Source organism: Bombus pascuorum, chromosome 1 (genome assembly GCF_905332965.1).
Source record: "Bombus pascuorum chromosome 1, iyBomPasc1.1, whole genome shotgun sequence".
NCBI lineage: Eukaryota > Metazoa > Arthropoda > Insecta > Hymenoptera > Apidae > Bombus > Bombus pascuorum.
Window position 1 is genome coordinate 16862717 of NC_083488.1, and position 24923 is coordinate 16887639.

At 39.5% G+C, this 24923-nt stretch overlaps 1 protein-coding gene and 1 pseudogene across 2 annotated transcripts in view; both read left to right on the forward strand.

The window, feature by feature from the left end:
• Nucleotides 1-3750: 3750 nt before the first annotated feature.
• On the forward strand, nucleotides 3751-4825 carry LOC132915350 (uncharacterized; annotated as a pseudogene).
• A 6515-nt stretch (nucleotides 4826-11340) lies between these two features.
• Nucleotides 11341-24923, forward strand: part of LOC132906690 (putative transcription factor SOX-15) — a 68149-nt gene continuing 54566 nt past the window's right edge. The window contains exons 1-2 of one of the 2 annotated variants that reach the window (XM_060959096.1): nucleotides 11341-12422; nucleotides 20357-20823. In XM_060959096.1, coding sequence (XP_060815079.1) covers nucleotides 20657-20823 — 167 coding nt within the window. In that variant the 5' untranslated portion in view covers nucleotides 11341-12422; nucleotides 20357-20656. The remainder of the gene's footprint in view (nucleotides 12423-20356; nucleotides 20824-24923) is intronic. The other variant, XM_060959087.1, reaches the window with a different exon arrangement.

A 24923-nucleotide genomic window follows, 5' to 3' on the forward strand; every position in this document is an offset into this window, starting at 1 on the left:
TATTAGTATTTATTTATCAATAATTGGTGTTGAAACAGATTCAATGAGTTGAACAAAGCAGTTTATTAATTGAACAAAAGTAAGAAATTACAGTTCGCTTTCTACTACATTAGCCTCGCCAACCCATGAATTGAGAAATTTGGCAAGTATTCTGAATTTTGCGAGCTAACTTTCATATATTGAAAATTCAGAATTCGAGTATCAGTATATATATGTATTTCATGTACATTTAATCGTCAGTGATCGATATTAAACAAATTGAATAACTCAAGGAGAAATAAAAAGTCACACTGTACGTCCATCACCACAATCCACGAACGAAAAGCAAGATTTGTCACGTTATCGATGCCATGACGTTCAGAGAAATTTGGTGTCTGACCAGTGATGGATCGCATCACTAGTCGCGCGCGAGTCGTCAATTATTTAGATGAAAAGTATGCACAAACTATCAACAACTGCTCCCTTCGATTACCCTAAGAATTATTCAAAGAACATGTAAGAAGATCATGTCCCCGGTTCATCGAGTAGATTCGATCGAAGACACTCGCTACGCGGAAACGAGTCTTCGTCAGATCGATCCGATCGGCACTTCCTCGAGTATTTCAGATCAGGAAGCGGAGGGCGAACTTTAAAGAACATGCAAGGCGAACAGAAGAAAGGAGATGATATCGTGGCGCGCGGAAATGTTATGGCGTGCAAGGAACACGCAAAGAAGGTGTAAATGACCACGGCGGGCGGACGCAGGAGCTGGAAGAAAAGCAACGATACGGTGTTCTGCGTTGCCAAGACGATCCTCTTTTTACGGCTGAATGCGTGCTGACGTAATTCTACTTTCTCTGTGAGAACGAATTTCACGAACCAGACCTCTCCCCTGGGGTCTCGAACGAAGAATAATGCCAGCCGTACGCTTCTATCGTTCTTTCTCTTGGAAACTTATTCGATGGACGTATTTGTACAGGTCTGTCTGTTTCAGCAAAAAAGATTGTATAATACACTGTCGTGTTTGTTCGCCAAATTAGCACGGTGAAGCTGGAGTTCCGTATTTTTCTATGTTGATTATATGTAGAATACGGCTGTTTATGCAAATCTATATTTTCCTCAATATAGCTGAAGAGATAGATCGTATGCGGAGATTTGGTCTATATGCTAAATACGATAATGGCTACCACTCTTTTGATTTTCTATATCGTTTTGTCTGTTACGTGTATTCGATGCGTTTTTCGTATTTCTAAATTTGCCATAAATGCATGAACATGCGCAGTCTACTTCTGTGTATGTACATTATGGCGTGATTTCTGTGCAGTTTGGAAAATAAAGGAAGGTGGTAAAAATTGACCGATTTTGGACCTTGCTGCTGACGAGAAATTATAACAGGGTGTGTCCTTTTTACCACTTTTTCTCGAAGAAGCCGCCTACGATATGAAGATTTCATACGAAGAATGATTCAGGACGTTCAGTTCCACAGAACCACATGCTTGTATAAAAAACTCCAATGTAATACTTCAGTACATTCACTGAAATTTTGACAAGAAGAGATCGAATAGATCTTATAGAAAGATGAAGAAAACGAGTGTCAATATACTGACTTCATCTTCCATTCTACGATATTCGACTGAATTTTTGAATTTCTAAACGATGCTTTATTATGCTTCTTTCTTGCACTTCAACCATAATCCTGACCACGAACGCAACTCACGGCGCAAAAGAGTTAGAATTATTATCTATGTTGCGAATATTACCTAAACATGGATATATTGTGTTTTGTACCTTTCGTCCACTGTACATTAAAATTGCAACGCTACGCTGTCTACGTATATTTAATGTAAATTAACCGATTAATACATTCTTCGTTGAAACCTGTGAACCTGTACCTAAGCAACGTCAGGCAATAAGTTCCACTAGTTCGAGGAACTTGTAGCTGTATCAGACACTGAACCAGCGAGAAACAGAAGCATGAACGGTACCAATGATTGTCATTCGACGCGTAGACATATTAGGGAAATGAATCACTTGACTCTGTAAGCCTTATCAACATCGGTTTCGTGCGAAGAATACTGGTCGACTCCTTTTTACAGTTCGTTTGATTATCCTCCGATCGTGAATCTATTACGTTGGAATACAATGCCAGCGTAGGTACTAGACACACCGCGTTAACGGACAATGTCGGAATACGTTGTCTTGGACGACGCTCATAGAAAAATTCGCGCGAGGCGATCATTTCAACGAAGCGAGCATGCATCGCGCCGGTTTTCCAGACCGTGGCGTTCCTTGACATTTTATCACGTAACTAAGGTCGATTGGTAGAGACGATTCCTGTCTGCTCGTAGCGACGTGCAACATCATTAAAAACGCTTTGATTGTTCTTGGATAGAATTAAATATATCAACGCTACGCGGTAGGTCTTGAAGATACTGTAGGTGAAGCTTAGAACAGGTACAACGCGTTTGAATTTTTAATTTACAATTTTTTCGTTTTGTAAAGTGAGATATTACGAATACAATTTTATTTAGTATTTAGAATTATTCAAAGAAATACTTTGCATTTAATTGATATAGTACATAATTAATTTGATTTGAATTACAGGAAGTAGATGGAATACGCAGTTTGTGTAACTGGATATGTATCTAACTTACAATCCTCCAGAAGAGTTTTTATACGCTATATAAAGAGGCCATTTTCATTGAAGTAAAGCATATTGTATAACGACCGTAGCGATATATTTATTTTCTAACGAATAATGGAATAATATTAGCTTTATCGAACAAAACTGTAGAAAGCCGGATTGCTTCGACGAGTCGGTAGGTAAATGTCGAACGCAAAGAAACGATTGGTTAGAACGTTGATTTTACGATGTTCTCTGTTTTAATTTCAATATCAAGTGCATTCAAATGCAGTGGAGGTCTATTGGAACACCTGAAACTGTTTCCAAGATCGTTGTTCCATGCTTCGGAATCGCGGAATAATCCGCTACTGTTCGAGTCCCGTTGTTGCCGGACTATCGGAACCTCACTCACCATTGTCTTGGATAAGGCTTCTAAAAAAATTCGCACTGACGTCTTCATCGAAACCGCCTTGAACTTTGCTAGACTCGGATCTTTCAGTGTTTCATAGTCTTACGTCAACCGAATGATCAATTTCTACGACGTTTCAAACTTTTAAGTTTCATACTTATAAAATTTCAAACTTTTGTATTTCGGTAACACTAAAGTAATTATTAATAATTGTGGGAAGATATAAAAAAATACCTTCGAGTATAATATAAATTAAAGAGGATATAAAGGAAATAGGAAGCGATTTTTAACACTACATAGATTAATTGGCTGTCTAAGGAAGGAACTTTCTACTTTTCAATATAGGCAGTATGTAGCTATTAATCAGGATAGGTGAAGCATATTCCGAACGTAATACAACTATAATCGATAAAAGATTAAACCAAACACTCGTACAGCGATCTTTTGCTTAAAGTTTCGTTGTAGGAAAAATCCACTTTCGAAATCGTTCCTAAATATCTAGAAATTTTATACAAATTTTAATCCTTCTAATCCGTTTTCGTATTATCAGACAATTATTTCCAACGTCAAACTTCATACGATTCTTAATTCTTAATTCTCAGAAAATACTAATTTCCAGCAAACTACGACTTAAAACTTTGCGTACGTAAGTAAACAACGGGTACCAGGCGGCGAACGAGCGAATAGTAGGCAGAAGTCTCTAGACATTTTGTCGTGTGGCGGACGTAGCGATTAGAAAATGTCGTCTCGCGTCGGGAAGACGAGCGAGCGTGGCAAACGGCGGCCGTCCGTTCCTTGAAAGCAGAAGGTACATAGTTGCGGACGGTGCAATCGGCCGTGCCGGTGGCGTTTCTAACAAATTAACGGCCGATATCTCGTCGTTGCCCTGCTCCTACCTTCTGGCTCCACCTCCCGGGTGTACCGGCTGGTTCGGTGGAGCCGGTCGGATCCAGCCGGCGCGCGGAGAGAGATCATTTTTGCCACGTATTTGCAAACTGAATAATAAATACGCAGATATACGCGAAGAGGCCGCGTTCCGCCTTCACGCAGCTCGCGCTACGCGCGGATTGGTCGCACCGGCCGCCGAGGGGACGGCGATATTCATTCGCCGTCTCTCCGGCTCTCGTGGACCTACTTTGTACACGCACACGTGCACGATACCATGTTGCACGTGCACGCGAACGTTCACGCTTAAGAGGGGAGGCAGCGTGTGCGCGAGAATGCACGCCACTCGCTGTACCATATCCCTCTCTCGCCGGCTTGACGCTCCTCTCGCTACTCTCTCTCGCTGCCTCTCCCGCTCCCACATCGCCAATCTTTCTTTCTCTAACGAAACGAAACGAGCTTCCATCTTTTTTCCACGTGTTTTTCCCTCGGCCTCTCGCATCCCTCCCATCCTTTTAATCCGCTTCACCTTCTATACCCTATTTCATGCTCACCGTGTTCCCCTCTTTCTTTCTCTTTCTCTTCTTTTTCTTTCTTTTCTCATCCTTCCTTGCTCTTTGCAGTTTTACCAATGGATCCACCAGTTCTATCGTAGAGATTTTCAGCCTTTCCTCGCGCACCTTATATCCTTTGCCGTCTCCTCTTTCTCCACCTCTTCCTTCTCCACCTCCGCCGTCTCCTCCGCCGTCCTTGTTCGCGTTTCTCTGTCCGCCTCGCGCCGCACCGGCCGATCGCACACCCGCGCACACACGCCAGTGTACGCTTACGCACACCTCCAGAGATGCTTAGCCCGTGCATCACCGGTCGGATCGGCTCTCTTGTCCTTGCCGGTTGCGCCGCGTACACGCCGGCTACCGTGGCTTTCCTAAATCCCCTCGACATCACCCCGATTACGCAGAAGTGGAAACGCCGGCGAGTCACCCGGCCGGCCAACCAGCCACTCTTGAAATTGTTTGTGAGAGCAACCCGTTGGTTGGACAGAGAGAAACGGGGAGACATCAATGCTGCTCGAGAAATAGAGGCGATAATGTTGAATGTAAATGTTACCATGCCGGCAGTTGAGCATTTGCTTTGAATCGACTGAATGAAACTGCGTTCGGTATTGAAAGTTCAGGCTTTTGTTCGAAGAATGAGCTTTATGGAGGGTTTCAGATATATAGATTGAATCTCTCTATTGATTAAAGAATCGTCTTATTTTGAATCGGTTTGAAACTCTGCTAGAGGACGCGCTTAAACGTTTCCATGTTTCTGGTAGTTTGATCTTTTACGATTAGACTGCGAATTTCTATGCATTTATGGGAAATTTAATGTCACAAAAATATACAAAATCCACGTGATATGAAAAAGTATTCAACATATGCATAGTAAGCTAGAAATCATAATATTTAGTTCTATTTCGGTTTTATTTCTATTATCGGTTCTATTTCTTTATTTGTGTTTATAGAAATATCAATTTGCATAAATACCTGCAGTCTTCTTATGATATTTGAGGAGTTAGGAAAAGATATGTTTGTGTATATTACATCCATAAAACAGTTTTACTTATGTTGTTTTCGACTTGAGAATATTCTAAGTTAATAAATTAGATTCCCGTATTTGTGTAAAATAATTGGTCGAACAAAGTGACTTTCTGGATTCTAAACTCGTAAATAGGAGACATAATTAGCTAGTAATGAATACTTGAAATTAATGACGTAGAATTTACGAGCTTTCAGTGAATCATCAATAATATCCTTTAATTACCCTCATCTGCATAATCAATTATACGAATCATACTGAAAAATTTCCTCTTACCGCCGGTATCAACAAAATGAAATTATATTTCCATCCAATAGGAAAAACCAGATTCCTTAACAACGATAAATACCTTTTTAAATTTTAAACGACGATTCGATGACATGTTTGTAATCTCCGAATGTAGATCGTGTTTTTAATAATCTGTTGTATTTTCTTCCGACGTATCGTGAACGTTCCATTTCATTTCTTCAAGACAGTTCTTCTGTGTTACGCAAGATTCTAATTCCTGTACACTGAACAATCGTCATTTTCACGAAGGCTCATAGGCGATACATAGGCGAGTTTCATCCACGCGTTGATAATTTCGCCTTGAGGCATTATCGTCGGTACTCGGAGAGAATGAAGAAGAAACGGAATTGACTTGTCATTTCTCGTATAATAAATCACTGGCTCGCGGTATGTTAATTTTCATCGATAAGAATTTTCTCCGCGCGGCCGACGTGAGTAATCGTTTTTTCCAGGATGCTCATTTTCGCGGGATCTGCGCTGGTAGCGGGCCTACTGTCGCTTCATTTTTATCACGGTCCGCCTGTGCTATATAAATATTTATATCCATAGACAGGCATTACCCGCTTCCTAACGCATTAACGAGCACAATGCACTTATACCGCGTGTTTCGTGGCCGCGTACAAGCAAGTGAACGAAGGCCGGCAGAGCGTGCTGTTTTTCTTGGTTCACTTTACGGTTCTTTGAATGTCGTTCTTCTTCCGTTTATTGTTGCGTTTCGTCCATACGCGATGACCCGCTTAGCGCGTGGCTTTTTTAATTACGCGACGGGACTAGCGATGCTACGCGCGGATATTACAAACGACAGAGCCGCGTAGATTCCCTTTCACTGGAGTTTACAGTCATCGAAAAGGGATTAAAGATGTTCTATTATTAGACGATCCTGGCTTTGGTTCGGCCGTGTCTATTGTTACTCCATTGAATGGAGAATTTTGTTCTCAGAGGAATTGGTAAAAAAGGAACTTGAAAAATTGTGCGAATAGTTGTTGGATAAAGAAATTGTTTAGATTTGTCAGATCGGGAGTGTAGTTTATTCTGAAATGGATTTGTTTGTTAGTATTAATATATACGCAATAAATTACACAGATACGTGTTTTCTTGGAATATGTTTTCTTGGTGCTGATGCTTTTTACAGATAAGACAATCAATTTTGATTTACCAGCACGCTACTTACCTTATAATCAAGACCGAGAATCTTGTAAATCAAGGTTTACGTTAATTTAGTCAATTCGAATATATATTTTATGTTATCTTTGTTTTCTTTCGTCTTTATCAGAAATCAAATACTATTCTTATAAGCGTGGTTTATTATTGCATAGCGAACTTCCTCAACACTTGTCTTATTTTTAGACCTGGCTGAAATTAATATATGTTCTTCATTTATGACGTTTTAACGTCATAAGAATATCTCGAAGGAAGATCTTCATTTCGACACAGTCCAAGTATTATAAAGTAATACGAAGCAGAATTTTCCAATATTTTCAAGTCATCCAACATAATGTACCCTCTTTACACTTTCTTTATTTTATTTTCTTTTTAATTACGTAACTTTGTTTAACTTTTATCTCAATTTCTTTTCATAATACTCAAACTGTTTTCCCTGACTTGAATAATTTTTAAAGAAAACGATTGTATAGCTTTTCTAATTATTTTTCCGTACGTCCGTGTTACAAATGTGCTTTATCTTCAGAACACTATGAATTTATTCAGTCCAGACTGATCTCACGATATCCGTCCGGAATGAATTAAAAGGTCTTAAAGAAGCTGGCCTTGAGGTGAATACGGCGATACGGCATTATGGACGACGATTTTTCATTTCTGACAACATTATCGATCCAGCAGTTCCATCGTAAACGATACACATAGACAGGAACTGAATCGCGACGAACTCGTGTAGACAATCGTTCCGTGTCTCTGACTTTTCGGCTTCATATAGAATCTTTTAAATATTCAGTTTATACGCTCGGTTTTACGTTCACTACTCCGTATCACGCTAGACGAGCACATACGTGCATTCATTCCATATGCATAAGAAAACAGTTACGCGGTTTCGGATCGGCAATCTCGTCGAAGAAGATTCTCTCTCGATGTTACCTTTGATATACCTACCTGGATGATTATTTTTGATTCGTTTAGAATCGAATTAGATTCGAAACTAGACGAATTCCTTCTTATTTGCTTCATTATATCATATATAATGACTATACAAAATATTTTCAGATACCCTTAGTTTTTATATAACTGTCCATTTATCAGGTTCTGTATTTTATTTTCACAATGTTGAAATTTGTGTAATCACATAAAAGTACCGCTAAATGATACGAAATGTAATATACTTGGGCTTAATTAATTAGTACTTAAATGTTATTATAAATACAATAATATGCAAATAAATTCCGTGGCCTTGTAGGTACTTGAAGTTTGATAAGTTTACTTAGTAGTACCTTGTTAAAAACTTCTGATGAAAAATATGGGTTCTTTAGATTTCAGATTTAAGAAAAAATTAGAATAAAATCCGCCAAGCAGAAAATCTAGACAGATATTTCTTTTACTGAGAACTGGTTCGACGATCTACTCAACCTGCGATCACGTTAAAGGTTTAAACATTCGTCACTTGTACGGTGATTTAATTGACTTATAATTCGCCAATGCTGTCGCCGCGTTTCATGTTTCCCGATAATTAACGCGCTCGACCAGTCCGTTCTTACTTTCGTGGAATACGGTTCCCTGTAACGAAGCGTTCAGCGTTAACGAAGCGTTAAAGCGAGCCAGCTGCGTTGTGTTAACGCAACGAACAAACGGGAGGAATACAAAGCGTGTAATTACCAGGTGATCGTCCCTAATAACGGAATAACGTGTACGATCGTTCGCTCGACTTACGACTCGATCTATTAATGGGTTGTCAAGCACTCCGAATCACTTCGAATAGAATTCAATATCTTAAAACTCCCGAAAGTCTTGGAAACCTGAAAATCTTGTAACTCTTACAAGTCTTGTAAATCTTGGAGGTCTTGTTTGTTTTGATAATATTTCCTGGAAGCTTGGTGTGTAGCTTGGTATGTAGCCAATATTTTACAAACATATTGAATGCTTTAATTGAAACAATATCGTCGACACAGGATATTAAAGAGAATCTAAAAAGATATCAAAAATACATTTACACGAACAACTTCCGAGTTTTCCAAGAATTCCAAGGCTTTCAGGAATTTTAGGTTATCGGATCCTACCAAAATTTGACAGTCTCGCAAAATATCGAATCGTTTCGATACTAAGGTTCGAATGCTCAATGCCCATCTCTAACTCGATTCATCGAATAGTTGATTCCGCTAGGAAGATGGAAGTCAACGATTTGTTCATCGATCGAGGAAATCATAATTCTCGTTTCTCGTTGTCGCGTCGTTCGTCTTTCGTCGTTTGTCGTTCTTTTCTGTGATATTGGAGAGACGCTGGCAGCTCGTATATCCCCATCGTCCGTGCAGCGCCTATAATCTCCGCCGTGGCATGGGGAATTTTTTATTTCGCGCGCTTGTGATGACACCCACGTGGTCTCCTAGAGTCGCTCTTCGCACGATTCGCATAAAAGCCACCACCAATCTATATGGACGCAACCTTTCTCTTCTCGTGTGTGTTAATCAATCTGCTTCCTACGCTTTCAATTATGTAACACGGCATTACTCGGTGCTCGAGGAAATTCAAAAAGGACAATCTCGAGGCTGGGGCGTGCGCTCGAACCTCCTAACCTCTCCCTCGACCGAAGCTCCATGATTCTCGTTAACGTTCAGAACTTAATGGTTAAGTAACGCGGTCTCGTTGCTGGAAAATACCGTATTATTAACGGATATTCCGATGATACGACAAGAATCGAGAGTGAATTCGATTGATTGGAATCGATTTTCGTGGTATTCTAACAACGATTCCGTCCAGGGAATTACCGAGAATGATGTCACGGTATTTGAGAACACGTGACGATTAATATCGCAATAATAGTCGTATTAAAAAAGGCAAATAAAGAAGATGAGGATTTACTAATGGAATGTATAAATTTTTGACGACTGTGTGAGATCTGTGAGGTTATGCAATCTGTTGATCGAACGATCGAATGTGTGGATCATAGGTACTTTTGCACGATTGTGTGAATAGGAGAAGAAATGGATTCTGATTATTCGGATTATTAAATGGATACAAAAAATTTTACTTTTAAATCATTGTTTGAGATTGATATCATTTCTTTTTACATGCAGAAAGTGACGTATTTTGTTTGTTGGAAAGTTCGTTGTAGCAACATGAAGAAAAGAAAGAAAGTGGTCGGACTATAAAATATGCTGCAATGTGTATCGAACAGATTTCATCGATTTCGGCTCTATGCATAGTAACTGGGAGCCTTTCCATTATATGCATTTCATCCTGTATGTAGATGAGTTTGAATTTTTTCCATTTTGACAATTGATATCTTTGTTCTGTATTTGACAAATTTGCGATACGTTTAATAAATATGAATATCATGTGAGATGAATCTATTTCAAAATTCATCATTAATTTTAATCATTTGTAATTATTTGGAGCACCATTTTAAATAATAAGTCTAAGCAAAAATTATAAAGATACGAGTAATATATTCTTTACTTTATATATTTTTTCAAGCAGTCTACAAAACATTCTTACATTTGTTTTAAAAATGTTCATTTATGTTGTTGCCAAATCTCAAAATCCGTCCATAACAGATTTAATAAGTTAAAATTAATTTCATATTAGCGTAGTTGTACAAGTAACGATGGTTCGCTACCGGAAACTAGAGCTGAAAATATTGTTTGTTAAATTATTCGTTTAGTTATATCTATAACTATAAATAATATAAACATTAATTACATAAATAATTCAAACCAACATTGATGACAGTTTTTTTACAAAATAAATTCTAACAAGTCACGTGGAATATCGATGCATTTCCAGTCTTGGTATACACAAACGTATTACGCTATCTTTTTTTCAAACATTAAATAAATTTAAAATCGTTATTTCCAGAACTCCAATATTTCTAGCGAACCCGTATTTATTCAAGATGCTCGCTCGAAAAACTTCAAAATTATCGGATAATCGTTAAATCGAACCCGAAGAATCGTAAGCGCCGTAGTCTGTGCGCGAAACCGCGCTTCCTCGGCAGTCGAGCGATGGCGCAGAGATGCCGCCTATGCACGGGCGTATCCACGAGGCCGCGTTCTCGCGAGGGGGAGACCGGACGGAGCGAAACAGCCTGCGAGAAGGCCGCGGCGAGAAGCGAGAGAACGGCGAATGTATCGACAAAGCCCGACCATAGAACCTAGACCGACGTGTTCCGAAGAAAAGAAAGAGAAAGAGCCTGGCGTAGTGAGAAGGGGCCGCGCGAGATGCGATAAAGAGCGCGGGGTATCCTTCGCGGTCGGTACGTCCGTGCACACGTATACCTGTGCGACGTCGGTGTAGATCAGGTCGCGAATCCACGGCGCGGTCGCGCCAGTAAACGTAGAAAGCCGGGGCGCCGCCACTGGGCTGAGTGTGGCCGCGGCGGTGGTTCTCGGCCCGGGCCGAGTCGAGTCGAGCGGAGTCGAGGGGAGTCGAGCGGAGTCGAGTCGAGTCGAGTCGAGTCGCAAGTCACCTCCGCTCACCTCACGGCGTGCTCGACTTCAGTCCGCGCTCGAGTCGTGCACCACGGAACACGCGAGAGTCAGCCGGGGCCGGCTGCCGCGACCGAGTTGGACGCACGCGCCCGAGCCATCGATAGAGATCAACGATAGACAGGACCGCACGTTTCGACCTGGATCACGTTGTCCGTAGATCGATCGTGAAATTAGAACGGTTAGGAAACTCCAATAGGAAACTTTAATTACATCGGGGTACGCGCTAGATAGATCCAAAGGGACAAAATAGACAAGTTTTTCGTCGAGTTTCGTCAGGATTCTCTATGGAGGTACTGGAGGCAGGAGTGGTGGCGTGAATCTCGTGACAACCGGCTAAATCGACGCACAACGCGCTCGAAATCACTAACGCCGTTGTATTATGTCACACTCCCACGCGAGCGACGGCCGCCGCAGCCGGTGCGACGGTGAACCGAGCCAACGTCGTCGTCGTTTGACATTTCCAAGAGCGTGGAGAGGTTAACGCGAACCTGGGTGTTCGTACACCGTTCGTGCCGTTATTTTGTGCACGCATCGAGCCAGTGTTATGCTACGTCGCGATCATATCGTCATCTTTATCATCGTCGTCGTCATCATTGTCGTCATCGTGATCATGGTCAACGGGTGACAAACCAGCCTCGAACTCGTGATACAGGAGCGTGTAGAAGATTCTCGTATCATCGGATCTCAGTGACTTCTCTGGTGACTTATTGCTTGCGAATAAAAGAACGTCCTGGTGTTTCGTTTACGCCGCCGTGTACGTGAATAAATACGTACGAGCGCGTGACACGCGTGGCTGTCGATCGTAAGTACTCACCGATCGCTTCGTGAAATCGTGAAAGAGATCGTCAATGTTGGACACGGTAGCCAGGAGATAAGACTTCGTTGGTGTTCCTTTCGAACCAACACAGTGGAGTTCTTCGAGGCACCGGTGCGAAGTTAGAAGATTCTAACGTAAATCGACAAGGTTAAACAACGCATATCATACAGGGAACATCGAGGAAACTATAAGGTAACGCATCACGGAGGAATCGAAGTTTGGCGCGCATTTCAGCGACGGGAATTGAACCGACGCGAGAGGACACACGCGATGTATCGACGGTCGAAAGGATGATCGTTGATCGATGAAGAATTATGTCTATCTAAAGCCGGGTGATGGGAACGCGTGATTTCGGCTTTGCGTACTATTAGGCAAGTTCATGTATTTAACGATAAAACGCACACCGGTGTGTGGTCTCTTTATTGGAAACATAAAGCTGCCGAGCAGCGCGATCTTGCCGTTACGAAATCGCAATTGGAATGAAATTGTAATGAAATGAGAACGAAATCGCAAAGAAATCGCGTCGTCCATCGGTTATCGCGTCGCACCGGGCCTAAATTTCGAGTTGAGGCCGCGACCCGGTCGTGACTCGGGGCTATGAAATCGGTAATGAGCTGTAAATCTTGGAGGCGAGTTGTGCACGTTAACGTGGCCGCGCGTGTGAGTCACAGACGGCGAGAGCAGCGGGACGATACCGTCGATACATAGGCCAGGATCCGAGTCGAGTATTCTTTTTCCTTACGGTAGGAAATCGAAGGAAAGGATAATAAGCGAGAAATACACTCTCTCTTAGCCGGCGGCCGGTTTCGTCGTTGCGCCGCGCGTGGGTGTACAAGAGGAAGAGAGACGAAGAGAGAGGGGTGAGAGGGAGAGGGAAGGAGGCAACGCGCGCGCTTCGAGTCGATTTTTCGAAAATCCACCGTGAAACCTTCGTTAACGGCGATCCAAGAGTCGATAACCGAGTTCGTGCGCCGATCGATCGGCCGATCGATACCCGACCGATTTCGATCAGGGCTTCGTGTGTCGAAAATCGAAACGCGAACGAGCTGTTTGGCAAGGTCTCTTTGCTCGTGTTTAGAAGCTTGTATCCGACTGCTCCTTGTCTTTTTTTATTCCTTCCTTTTACTCTGCTTTCGTCAACCGATTTTCGTTGCGTAAGCAAGAATTGATTCGAAGCAGCAGGTATTATGAAAATTTTGGTATCGTTTAGTCCCGTGGCCTGAGTTTCTACACACACGGCAAGCATTTCCAGACCAGTTAGATGAATTCGATCTTTCGTTCGCGTGGGTGTTGCTTATTAGAGTTAGGCGGTATACGGGTGTTTTATAACGTGTGAGTTCGATACGAGGGTGAAATTAAAGTAGATAATAACAAGGAAAGCGATTCGTACGAAGGTTTATCACTTGTATTATAGTCGATCTTTGTTTCAAGTTATCGCCACTTTTTGCGTTTCGATAATTGAGCCGAGAAAAGTAAATGTTGCTGCGGATAATAGCACTCGATTACTTGTCAATATGAACTGAAAGAATATTCGAAATTGTTTAACATATCGAAAGCTTCGTAAGAAGAAATATCTGAGAAACTATTTGAGTATTCTTTTAAAGAACAAATTTCATTAAGTACTATATCGATCTGTGATAAGAAATAATGGTAGATAGAATACCTGTAACTCGAGAATAAAGTTAGGGTTTAATCTTTACACTATCCTTTTTACCTAGTTCCAAGTAGCTCTAACCAATCCCTGAAATTACGTTTACACGTTATGAAACATCACGCGTAGAGTGTTCTACGATCTTCAGAAATATTATCGTGATCTACCAAGGCTAAAAGGTGTGCACACTCCCCGAGTTAGTTATTACTGCTTCATTTTCAGCTTCATGCTGAATCGCGCAATCTCCTCATGCCATCAAAACCTGACTTTGTGTTTAAATTTTCCAGCGCCAATTTTCAATATATTTTCCATTTTATGCAAACATATTACAATGTATTGTTCTTCGTTGAAACGTTATGTTCTGACAACATAGTCATTGAAATTAAATTATCGCTCAATTTAATGAGAAGAAATTTAAATTTATACATCAACATTGAAATATCTTGAAAATATTCCATCCTAAAAGTCTAACAATCGCAATTAAGTAAAAATTCCAAAAGTTAAATTAATCAAAATATGTGTCTTATCTTAATAATTATTTTGGCTTCCACAGAACTCGATCAGCTCATCAGCTATTTTTAAAACACTTCTACCTTCGCACCTAACAGATTTGTCGTCACTTTAAATTAGATGTGTCATATTAAAATTCTCTTTTAATCACAAAGCGATATTAAAATTAGAAAACCAGCGAATATGAGCGTATCACGTTTTTCTCGTGCGATCTTCGACTTTATACCAATAAAAAATGTGTAACTCTTTCTCGAATCTATACCTATGCAACACCCATCCTAAAATCATCTGCCCAAAATGTGTAACGTCGTGTTTCTCATATATCTATCACGCGCAAAGCGTTAAATACCTTCATTAATGCTGCTATTTCACACTCGATACAACCTGAAATGATAATGAGCTACGATCTCCGTAAATCACAGTTCAACATTCACGTCATTAACCAACAATTGATAAACCACGATAGACAATAGACATTTCCTCGAAGGTGCATCGACTAATCTCCCACGTTCGTTGTCACGATGCAAAATAGACATGAACGATAGCCGCGTTCTTTCGAATTTTACCGGTGCATAATAAATCGAAGCTTGCGCCATCGAGAGGTGTCCTCGTCATATGAAATCGAACGACCTCGTCGTCGTTTGACATCGTAATAGTTTAACCGATAATATGGTGATTCGAGAGGCCAGGTCGGATTCGATAGTCTGATGGAGGAGTTAAACGCTTCTAACTAGCCGCATTGAGCGTGTCCGTCGCACGATTGAGACGTGCACGCTCAACAGCACGATAACGAGATCGTGAATCGTCCCCAATGAGTTGGAAAAACCTGTGATATTCCATGTCCGTCTTCTCCGAATTTCGTTTTTCTTAAGCTAAAGTTTCGCAGGGTTTGAGTTAAACTTCATTGACATAGGGTCATTAAAATGAATGTACAACGATGGCTGTATGGTGTATAGTGTTTGAGATACGATAGAAATTTTAATGCTATTATGGCGTGGAGTGATTTCTGTTTTCAGCACGAAGAACTTGGAAAATTTGAAGAATTCGTTTTCCAGATGAAACAAGTCCGGAAATTTAGTTGATAAATTGTTATGATTGAAACTGATAACATTTGAGATAATATATCATCGTTTGGTAAAGATATAGATATTGTATATAGCAGTTTCGTAGTACTGGATTAGCTAGTTGAATGAGTTTATAGTTTGGTGAAATATGAGGTAGTTTTGGTTGTTTGTTGCTCGAGTATCTATCACTTTGTCATTCAATATACACCGAATGTTGAACATACAAATCACATACTTACGTACGTTGGTCTCACAGGTCTTTTTTCATCTAACACTAACTTTCTCACCCAAGTAAATATTTCTAGTTTATCCTTCCAAATTCAGAAATACGGTTATCTATCTTCCCCTTGTCTAATTAATGTCAGTTATCTAACCCTATTAAAAGATGTGACTGGTAAATTATAGTCATCGTACGAAGCTCTATCGGAATACGTATATACCAATTATTTTTGTTCTTCTTTGCCTTTGAACAAAGTCTTTCAAACATATCCTCCATGTTTCAACTTCATTTTAGCAAACAAGGAGAGTTTGCAACGTCTTTAGAGATTGTTCAATGTAAAATTGTAACGAGAAGTACACATCGATCAGACTATCTTCATATTTAGTTCAAACTGAAGGTATTTTTTAATGTAGTGTATTTTTCTAGTAATGTAATAAGTTTTCTTCGAAAACTTCTCTACGTTGTTATGATTTTCACCAAACAATCCTGCATAATATTCACTGAGTTCAGACGAGACTGATATAAAATCAGAATCTAAAGTGCACGCGCATAAACGCGTATACCCTACCGACCACATATTCGTACACACGTATGCGTGCGCGTTGCAAACGTACGAAGGTCTCAATCGTGGCAAGCCATAACGCAATAATAATCATAATGCCAGATCGATACGCGATATTCGTTGCATCGCACGGTGTATGTCATTACAAGGATGGAGGCACGAAAGCACACGGAATGCCGCGGAGTCGCGTAACGATGTCACGCTGAAAAATCCGCTTAAATTATCGGTTTCTTGGCCGGGAGAGCGGCTTGTCCCTTTTTCCTCGCGTGCCAACCTTTTTTTCCCTCTCCCTCTTTCTCTTTCCTCGCCTCTTTCTCTCTTTCCCTCCTTCTTTTCATTCGACGTTTCTACGCGATTTTCATGGCGATATGCATCTCCTGTTGGCCGATCGCGGCGGTGACTCGCGAAGAAAGTAAATAATATGCAAGAGCCGCGTAATGAGCGTACAATTACCGCGCGAGATTGTTCGATATACGGCTTGTAAAATCTGGAAATTGTAAATCAACGTTCCCGAACCAGCAACTTTCTAACCGCGTTTCGCCTCGAGGAGCCCACGAGTTCACCCTCTCGTTTCGTGCACACGGTGGCGGACGTTTTTGGAAATTCCACGTTGATAATTGACGACCACCGATTCGATACAAAGCGGCACACGCGGTGCGTTTCCATTTCAGGATGAAAAGTCGGTTTTCGAAATGGAATGCGCGCGCGTTGCACGTGTGTCGTGGGGGCTTTAATGGCGCACGAAAGGTCTAAGTTCAAGCGTTGCTTCGATTGCCGAGTGAATTCCTGCGGATGACTCTCAAATTACGCTACGACACCGTCGCGTCGCGGAGAATAGCAGGATCGAAAAGTGATCGAGGCGCCGTGTTCTTCGCGCTTCGCGGTGGAAATTTCAATTTTCGTGCTAATGGAACGAGGCACGATTAACCTAGAAAGATCGTGATTTATAACGCGAACGATCGAGCGGCGAATCACGCTGCTGGAAAATTGATTTTATTCAAATTCATCGAATTCATCAACGTCCGTGAAGTTATCCATTTTCGAGATTTATTGGGGATATGTTATTAACGGTTCTTTATTCTATCCCTAAACGTCACCGTTTAATGATCTTCCATGGAAGAAGCGCGTGTACCTGGAAATATTCGACACGTCGTTAATTCCCGGTATCTGTAAAAACTCGGAAACCTTAAGCTCGCGTTTAGATGATACAGAGACGAGCTATGTGGCCATCTTCGGCTTCCCTTTCTAAAGTTTGCAGTGTGATGGGATAAAATCACAAGTTCGCGACCAACGTACGTATCTGGTTTCATAGTTTTTAGGTGCTAAATCGTATGCAAACCCGCGACGGTTAATTGCATCTTAAGAAAAGAGAAACGCAACGTTTTACTGTCGACTCGTTCAGATAACTCGTTGGTAATTTATTGGCGATTGGCTACTTTACGATATATGTATATATATATATATATATATATATACTATATATATATACTACTACTATATATATAGTATATATACATGTATATATGTGTATATGTGTGTATATATATATATATATATACATATACCGTGGTCACCGGCGTGATTAACACCCAATCGCTTAAGCCACGAAGGAAACGGCGCTTGCCAGCCCAACCCAGTAGTCGACGATTAATTTCTGGAGGAAATTATAAGTTTAAAACGGTCCACGGTCTCCGTGTCGTGCCACTTGCAAGAGGTACCGAAAATTATTGGCGGCCTATTTCCTCGATAATTGGATCGTTCGTCAACCATGGACAATAAGGAAATAAATAATTATTCGAATATAGCGAGAAAGCGTATATTTCACGTGATCTGATCGCGTTTGTCATTGGCAGATTGATCATGAGGATAGAGTGGAAGGCTGTCGAGCTAAGAACATTTAACGATTTTCTTACAATATACGTTATATTTTTGCTACTGTTTATTAATTGGTAAAAGATATCAAGCTTCTATAAATAAGACGATTGGCGGTTCGATCGAAATTTTACTTTTGAATTTCCTAGAGAAGAATTTTCGTTTGTATCGAAGAAATTTTAAATGTTTTGAAAGTTCAGTAAAATAAACAGAATTAGATTGAGACATAAACGATCTTTTTTAGCTGCGGAGTACGAAAATATATTACGAAGAATTAAAAATAAAAATGATCTACGTTTATATATGTATGTTACTCAATATTTTTAACACGTATCTATACGCCTTTAACAGTGAAACAAATGTAAGCAATCTTGCTAATGGAGTATACAGTACGTTATACCAATACATTGTATTAATAATAAGCTTTACAAGTCGATAGCAATTTTTTAAAATACGAATTTAGTAAAAGAATTTTGTGCGCGACTACGTGTGTGTGTATAGCGAAAGAAAGCCACGGAAGAACGTGATCGCGTAAAATATCGCCACGAAGAAATTGGTTCGGTCGATGGGTCCCTCGAGGTCTTGTTATTCTCTTTCCTATATTAGATTAGGTGCAACTCGACGATACCTCTGATTTGATGGACCATAATATCGATAGCGATTATAGCTGTTCGCTTGATTTGCCGCACAGTAGTGATTAACGCTCCGATCGTTGTTTCGCGGATAGAAGCCGATCGATATCGGAGCCTACGATACCAATGATTATCTCGTATCGCGTTTTGAACCCGTCCATTAGCCGAACCTTATTACCAACTCATCGCCGTTGAAATTAACCAGACACTTTCATTAACCCGGTCTTTAAACCATGATCAGTTCGAGTATTATGTAATGAACATCAGAATCTTTGTGCACGTATTCTATCGTTTCTATCGTTTACCTTCGTCAGCTTTTATCAACCTTTTGACTTTTTTCATTTGACTGATCTATCACCGTGGAATTCGTATCGCCGAAGCTTCGTCTGAATGAATCAAGTTACTCGAATTTCACTCGCTGCAATTTGTAATTATTTGGAGTTAAGTAATGCGACGTCGAGTTTATGTTTATAAAGCCTTAAATCAAATTAGTTGACTCAAAGTTGTTTCGGTTGATTTGATTTTAACTGCATAATGGATACCTCGTTGAAAGAAATGGTGATTAGTGGAATGTCTGTAATAATGAGAGATATTGTAAGTATATCAAGAAAAGTTTGAAAAATGAGTAGCGAAAAGAATCGAGCGAAGAATCGGATTGTAAAATATATCGTAGTTGTTTTGCTGTATCTAGGGCTTTGTTAGAACAGTTACCTGTAGATAGAGAAGAACGCGATAATGATTTGAAATGTTGATGATTTGCTTCTGAAAAAATCGACTTGATTTAGGGAACCAATATCGGAGCATGAAGTTAGAAATAACATTACGTTGCTAGCAGCTATTGTCCCTTTCAAGTCGAAGATGATTAAAACGTTCTTCATTTCGCTTGAAACTTGAAGAAATATTTCAAAGCAACACGTTACTAAAGCGTTTCAGATTGCTTGAATTCATGCAGCTTGAAATCAAATAACGCGACTGATGAAAATGAGGCAAAATGACCAATTTGCGATTTTTCATAACAATTTTATAAATCCACAACGGTGCATCTTTGGAATTTTAAATGTTTTTTTAAATAAAATACACAGGTAAAAGTTTTACCTTTTTTAGGCAATCGAATTTTAAAGTCTCATATTTGAATCGTTGATAGTTCTAGTGTTAATCCCTCAAACGTTATGTTTCATTACTGAGAAAGTATTCCACAGTTGCACGATTTTTCGTCGCTAGCATATACATATATACTACATCATAAGCAATACAATACTTTGAAGACTGAATGTACTATTAAAAAAAAGTAGACAACTTTGAAGAAGATGGTTAGTGTGACGAGATATTTCAAGATTCAAAACAGTACAGTCTCATATGTCAATATTGATGTAAATATTCGACGTAAATATTGAGATACGCAGCAACTTTCATAATCTTATTATATCCACCGTTCTCAATGTGATTGTGATTTTCACGTGTATATTTTATGTGATGTAACTGTTTGAGGGGTTAAGCGGATATTTCAAATCAAAGGGACGACAGGTCGAAATTGAGCGAAAAGTATTTTAAGTTGCTTAAATCCAGTTAACTTGAATAATTTAAACGTAACTTAACGTACAATTTCGTTTGTTAGCAGCATCCTGTACCAGAGGAAAGAGCGAGGAAGATCGTCGTTTTAGATCTTTCTTTGTCGTCGAAGATCGCGATTCGAGTGTAATGTTTAAAGTCTCGGGACGAGAAACAGATGATAATCACGCGAGTGCGTCTTGTTGCGACTTACGTTGTTCAGATTCGCTTGTAATCGACGAGACGAAGAAGTGAATCGGGTACATATATGATATTCAAGTAAGAAACGGAGGACCAAAAAAAGGACAGTGTCATAACGCGTGTGAAATGGATGGTACGCCAAAGAAAATCGAAGCAGTGTTAATATATGGATGCCCATGGGTGGAATTTGGCCGAAATGTGCCAGCGCTACCATCACGCTGTACCAGCAGCCCAAAATTCTTCGCCAGCTAGGGATCCCTCAGCTGCCATCGTGCAAGGCTTGTCAACGGCTACGCACATCGAGCAGGCCAGCCCTTCTTATTCCCATTACACGTAAGTATTTTCTGCTTTTTAACTACATTTTTCCGTTAGTAGCGAAATAAGTAGTAATAAGAAACAAATAGTAACATACTGTCGGCCACATAAGTATGAGGACATCTACTCGTTAGATTTATTAGGAAAGTTTAGCGAATATAAAGTATGTATACTTTTATCAGTGTTTTACGTTGCAAAGTACGTACGTATATAATCGCTCACATGCATACCAGTTCATTTTCGATCAGTAATTTTAGCTAACTTTTCGTTTCTTCCATATTTAATTAAATGGTTAAAAGTTTTAAATGGTTAAAGTTTTACTTTAAAATTTAATGGTTTAATGGTAAAATTTAATGGTTAAAGTTTTACTTTAAAAAGTTTGTTTCGAACAAATTAAGGTAACATGTAGCGATAAAAACTATTGAGTGATATTCTATTAACTTGGAAGAATTTTTATGTTGAATGATTTTTAATATTTAAGAATTTTTCATAATTTCTAAGATACAAAAACTGAAAAAAATGACGCCAGTAAAAATAAGGTTGCTTAGGGGGAGGGGTAATAGTACACGCGAAGGCAGATTTAAAAGTTCCTAAATGACAATTGCAATAAGAAATAAAGCAACTTCTTATAAAATTTATGAGCGTTGCTACGGATTATCCTCGCTATTTTTTAATTCTGTCGCATCCGTGAATCAGATAACTACGTATTTTCCTTCGATCTCTACAACTGAATGTCGTTTCATGTAGAAGAAAAATCGCGATCTGTCCTTAAAATCTACGGACAAAGTAAATCATGTCCTTTTTCATTAACTATTCATAAATTAGTAAAGAGTTTAGAGTAATTTAAATGAAAAAAAGCTAAACAAACGATTAGATCGACGAGTAAATTGAATACGCGACATTGGAATTTGTATTATATTTTCGCCTTATATAAAACAAGTCATAAATTCGTAAAACACAAAAACTAATCGATTCGTCGCATACGAAACGAATCAGCAATTAAATCCACGAAATTGCACGAATGAATAGCACCCGTAAAACGCTAATTCGTAGAGCATCGAATCCCAAGAAGATATTTGAAGACGAAAAAAAGAAGGGAAGAAAAAGACGAAAGTAAGCAATCAAAGACTGTAACTATAAAACGGGAAAAATCAATCAATCAACAGGAGGAGCGTAATTTTTCGCCCCTTTCATTGATCCGAAATTACAACGTGGTGGTGGATAGAGGGACTCGCGAAAAAATAGCGGCGTTTCGGCGTTTTCGCACGTGCCTCGACCACGTAGTCATCTTATCGCAGCCACGGGACGTTCTCAATTGTATTATATATATTAATAACGATACAGCGAATTAGGGATAAGTATACGATTCCGCGGTCAGGCTTCGGTAATCCTGTTATTAGCGCGGCGATTAGGGGAAGATGATCCTCAGGCAAATTGCAGGGGCGTATACCGCGGTGTTTGGTTAACGTAATCGCCAATCACTATCGTTGATCCTCTCTTGCGAGAGACAGAGAAAACAGAAGAGAAAGACCGGTGGAGAGGAAGGGAGAGACAAGGTAAAGGATCGACGAGAGGAACAGGGTCGATGCGTCGGTGGGTACGAACCCCCTCGGGACCCCACGGCATTTCCCTTCTTCGAGAATTTTCTCGTTTACATGAAACCTCGAAGCGAGCCAACTCGAGATCTCGTTCGTGTCCCGCAGACATTCGTGCCGTGAGTCGATTAAATTGCAGTTTACGCTCGGATTCAATATTTCACTGTTATTACGTGGAATTGGCGTAACCAAACGGCAGAAAAGTCTCTTCTTTAAACAGTCCGAGATTATTAGGTTGACCATGTCCGAGGAATTTTCTATTCCGTTCGGCCGTGATACGACGGGCAATTTATGCGCACAGACTAGAATGTTGGTATTTCTCTATCCTCTGGTATTTTATCGGTTGATGCATCGGCGCGATTTTTGCTTTCTCTGTTAACAAATTACTTCTTCCTTTGAGATTTCTTGCTTTCACGATACCATATCACGTAGTTATCAAAGCTGAGGCTTTGAGCATAAGCGTTCTTTTGCAAAAAGTATCCTAATATTTCGCAACGTTGCAGCCATTGATATCAAAGTATCATTCAGCTCCCGATGAATTCTTATTCGTTTCAGAAGAACATTTCAAGCTTATACTTGTGATAGCTTTCTGATAAGAAGCTATGCTCTCTTTCTTGTTATTAGTTCGTTGAGATTATTGGATTAACCGTGTCTGTGGAATTTTCTATTTGGTTCTCTCCGTGATACGACGGATAATTTATCGAGCCTAGAATGTTGCTATTTCTGCACTGTAATACTTGTAATGTTGGTGTCTCGGTTTGGTTTCTCTGTTGACAAATTAGGTCTTTCATGAGCTGATACCACATACATACGTATACAAGTTAAGGTTTTTGAGTGTAAGTATTGTTTTGGAAAAAGCATTTTAGAGTTATTGATATTACCGTGTCGGGCACGATAAATTTTTGTTTTGCTTTTCTTGCAAGTTGATATATGCTATGATTGTCGAGGAAAGTATATAGAGATGCTAGAACGTACAGAATATTCGTGCTACGTGTATACCACTTCTTAATTAGAAAACACGATGTTCCTCCACTAAATTTTTAATCTTATCGAGTACTAAGACTGTCAAAAGAAGATTCAAATAATTACAGCTATAGGACTTTTAGACATCACGCACAGTGGCTGAAAAACTTGTAAAAACTTTCTATGAATATATTATGTATGCTCAACAAAACATTTTGAAATTTCATTACCTTCCATTACCATTATTTTATGCTCATTATTACCTTATGACAATATTGACAAAATTTGAAACAAACGTGACTATGTGCATAAGAAGCTGTAAGATATTTAGTACAAGTATATTTTTCCCAGAGATCACAAACATATTTAATCAGACAATTATAATGTATCTTCAGGTTGATTTCAAATCTTAAAATAAATATCTTGTAAGTTCCATATACTTCAGATTGATGACATACAATACATATACGTATAAAGTCCTTGTATAAATAGCTTGAAGACATATACTAAAAGGAAAAAAGGCTTAAATATACTTCTTGCCTACAAGAGAACCTAGTCCGATTAGGATTATGAGATAGAATTGGATAGACGGTAAACGTCAAGGGTATTACATATTTCATTAACAACAATTTAAATTGCAAACTGTGCAGTAGAAGCGAAATAGAGACATTGGAACATATTTTAGTCAAATGTGCTCAATATAGATCTTACTGTAGACTAGCATTATCCTTAAAAAATATGGAGATTCTAAGTATTTATCTCGCTTTAAGAGAAAAGCTAATAGAAGATATATACATATGCATAAAATTATGCATGAGATTAAGATCCCTCTACTTAAGAGAATGAATAGGAAAACAAGTCAGACACTATAATAGAAACAAAGTAAAGAAAATTAATCTGCTGAGCAGTAACAGACCACAATCTTTACGAAATAGTTGACCTATTGCATAAAACTAAAACACGATTTATATTATCGTACATGCGTACACTTATATGTATATATATATTCTGTTGGGCGTAAGTCTCATACAATAAATAAATACCATTACATACCATCACCACTACTACTACTACTACTTCAGATTGACTTTAAATTTCGCCAATATGATAATACTAACGGTGTCCTTTTACACGGTATTAAAGAAATTTCAGAATGTTTTATAACATAATACACGTAATGTATGGATGAAATATTTCTATAGTAAATGTTGAAATATTTTTGTGAATCGCTTAATTTTAGCGAAACGAACAAACGCGTGTCAGTGGAAGAAAGTAGCTGGTGAAACGGAAGAAAAACGAAAATAAAACGGTTCCGAGATCGACTTCTCAACTGTTGCCGTTTCCTGGCGACGAAAATCATCTTCATTAAAATTGTTCCGGTCGGTTCCATCCGTTGCTCGCGCGGCCGTCGCATGGATCGCGAACCATGTCACGATATTCAGTCACATGTCCCGGCGAGTAACTCTCGTAGCCTAGATTCAAAGTGTCAAGGAGTGATGTATATTTTCAACGTGTCGTCTCTTCCACACTCGACGCGTCTCAGCGAACATCCACCGTCTT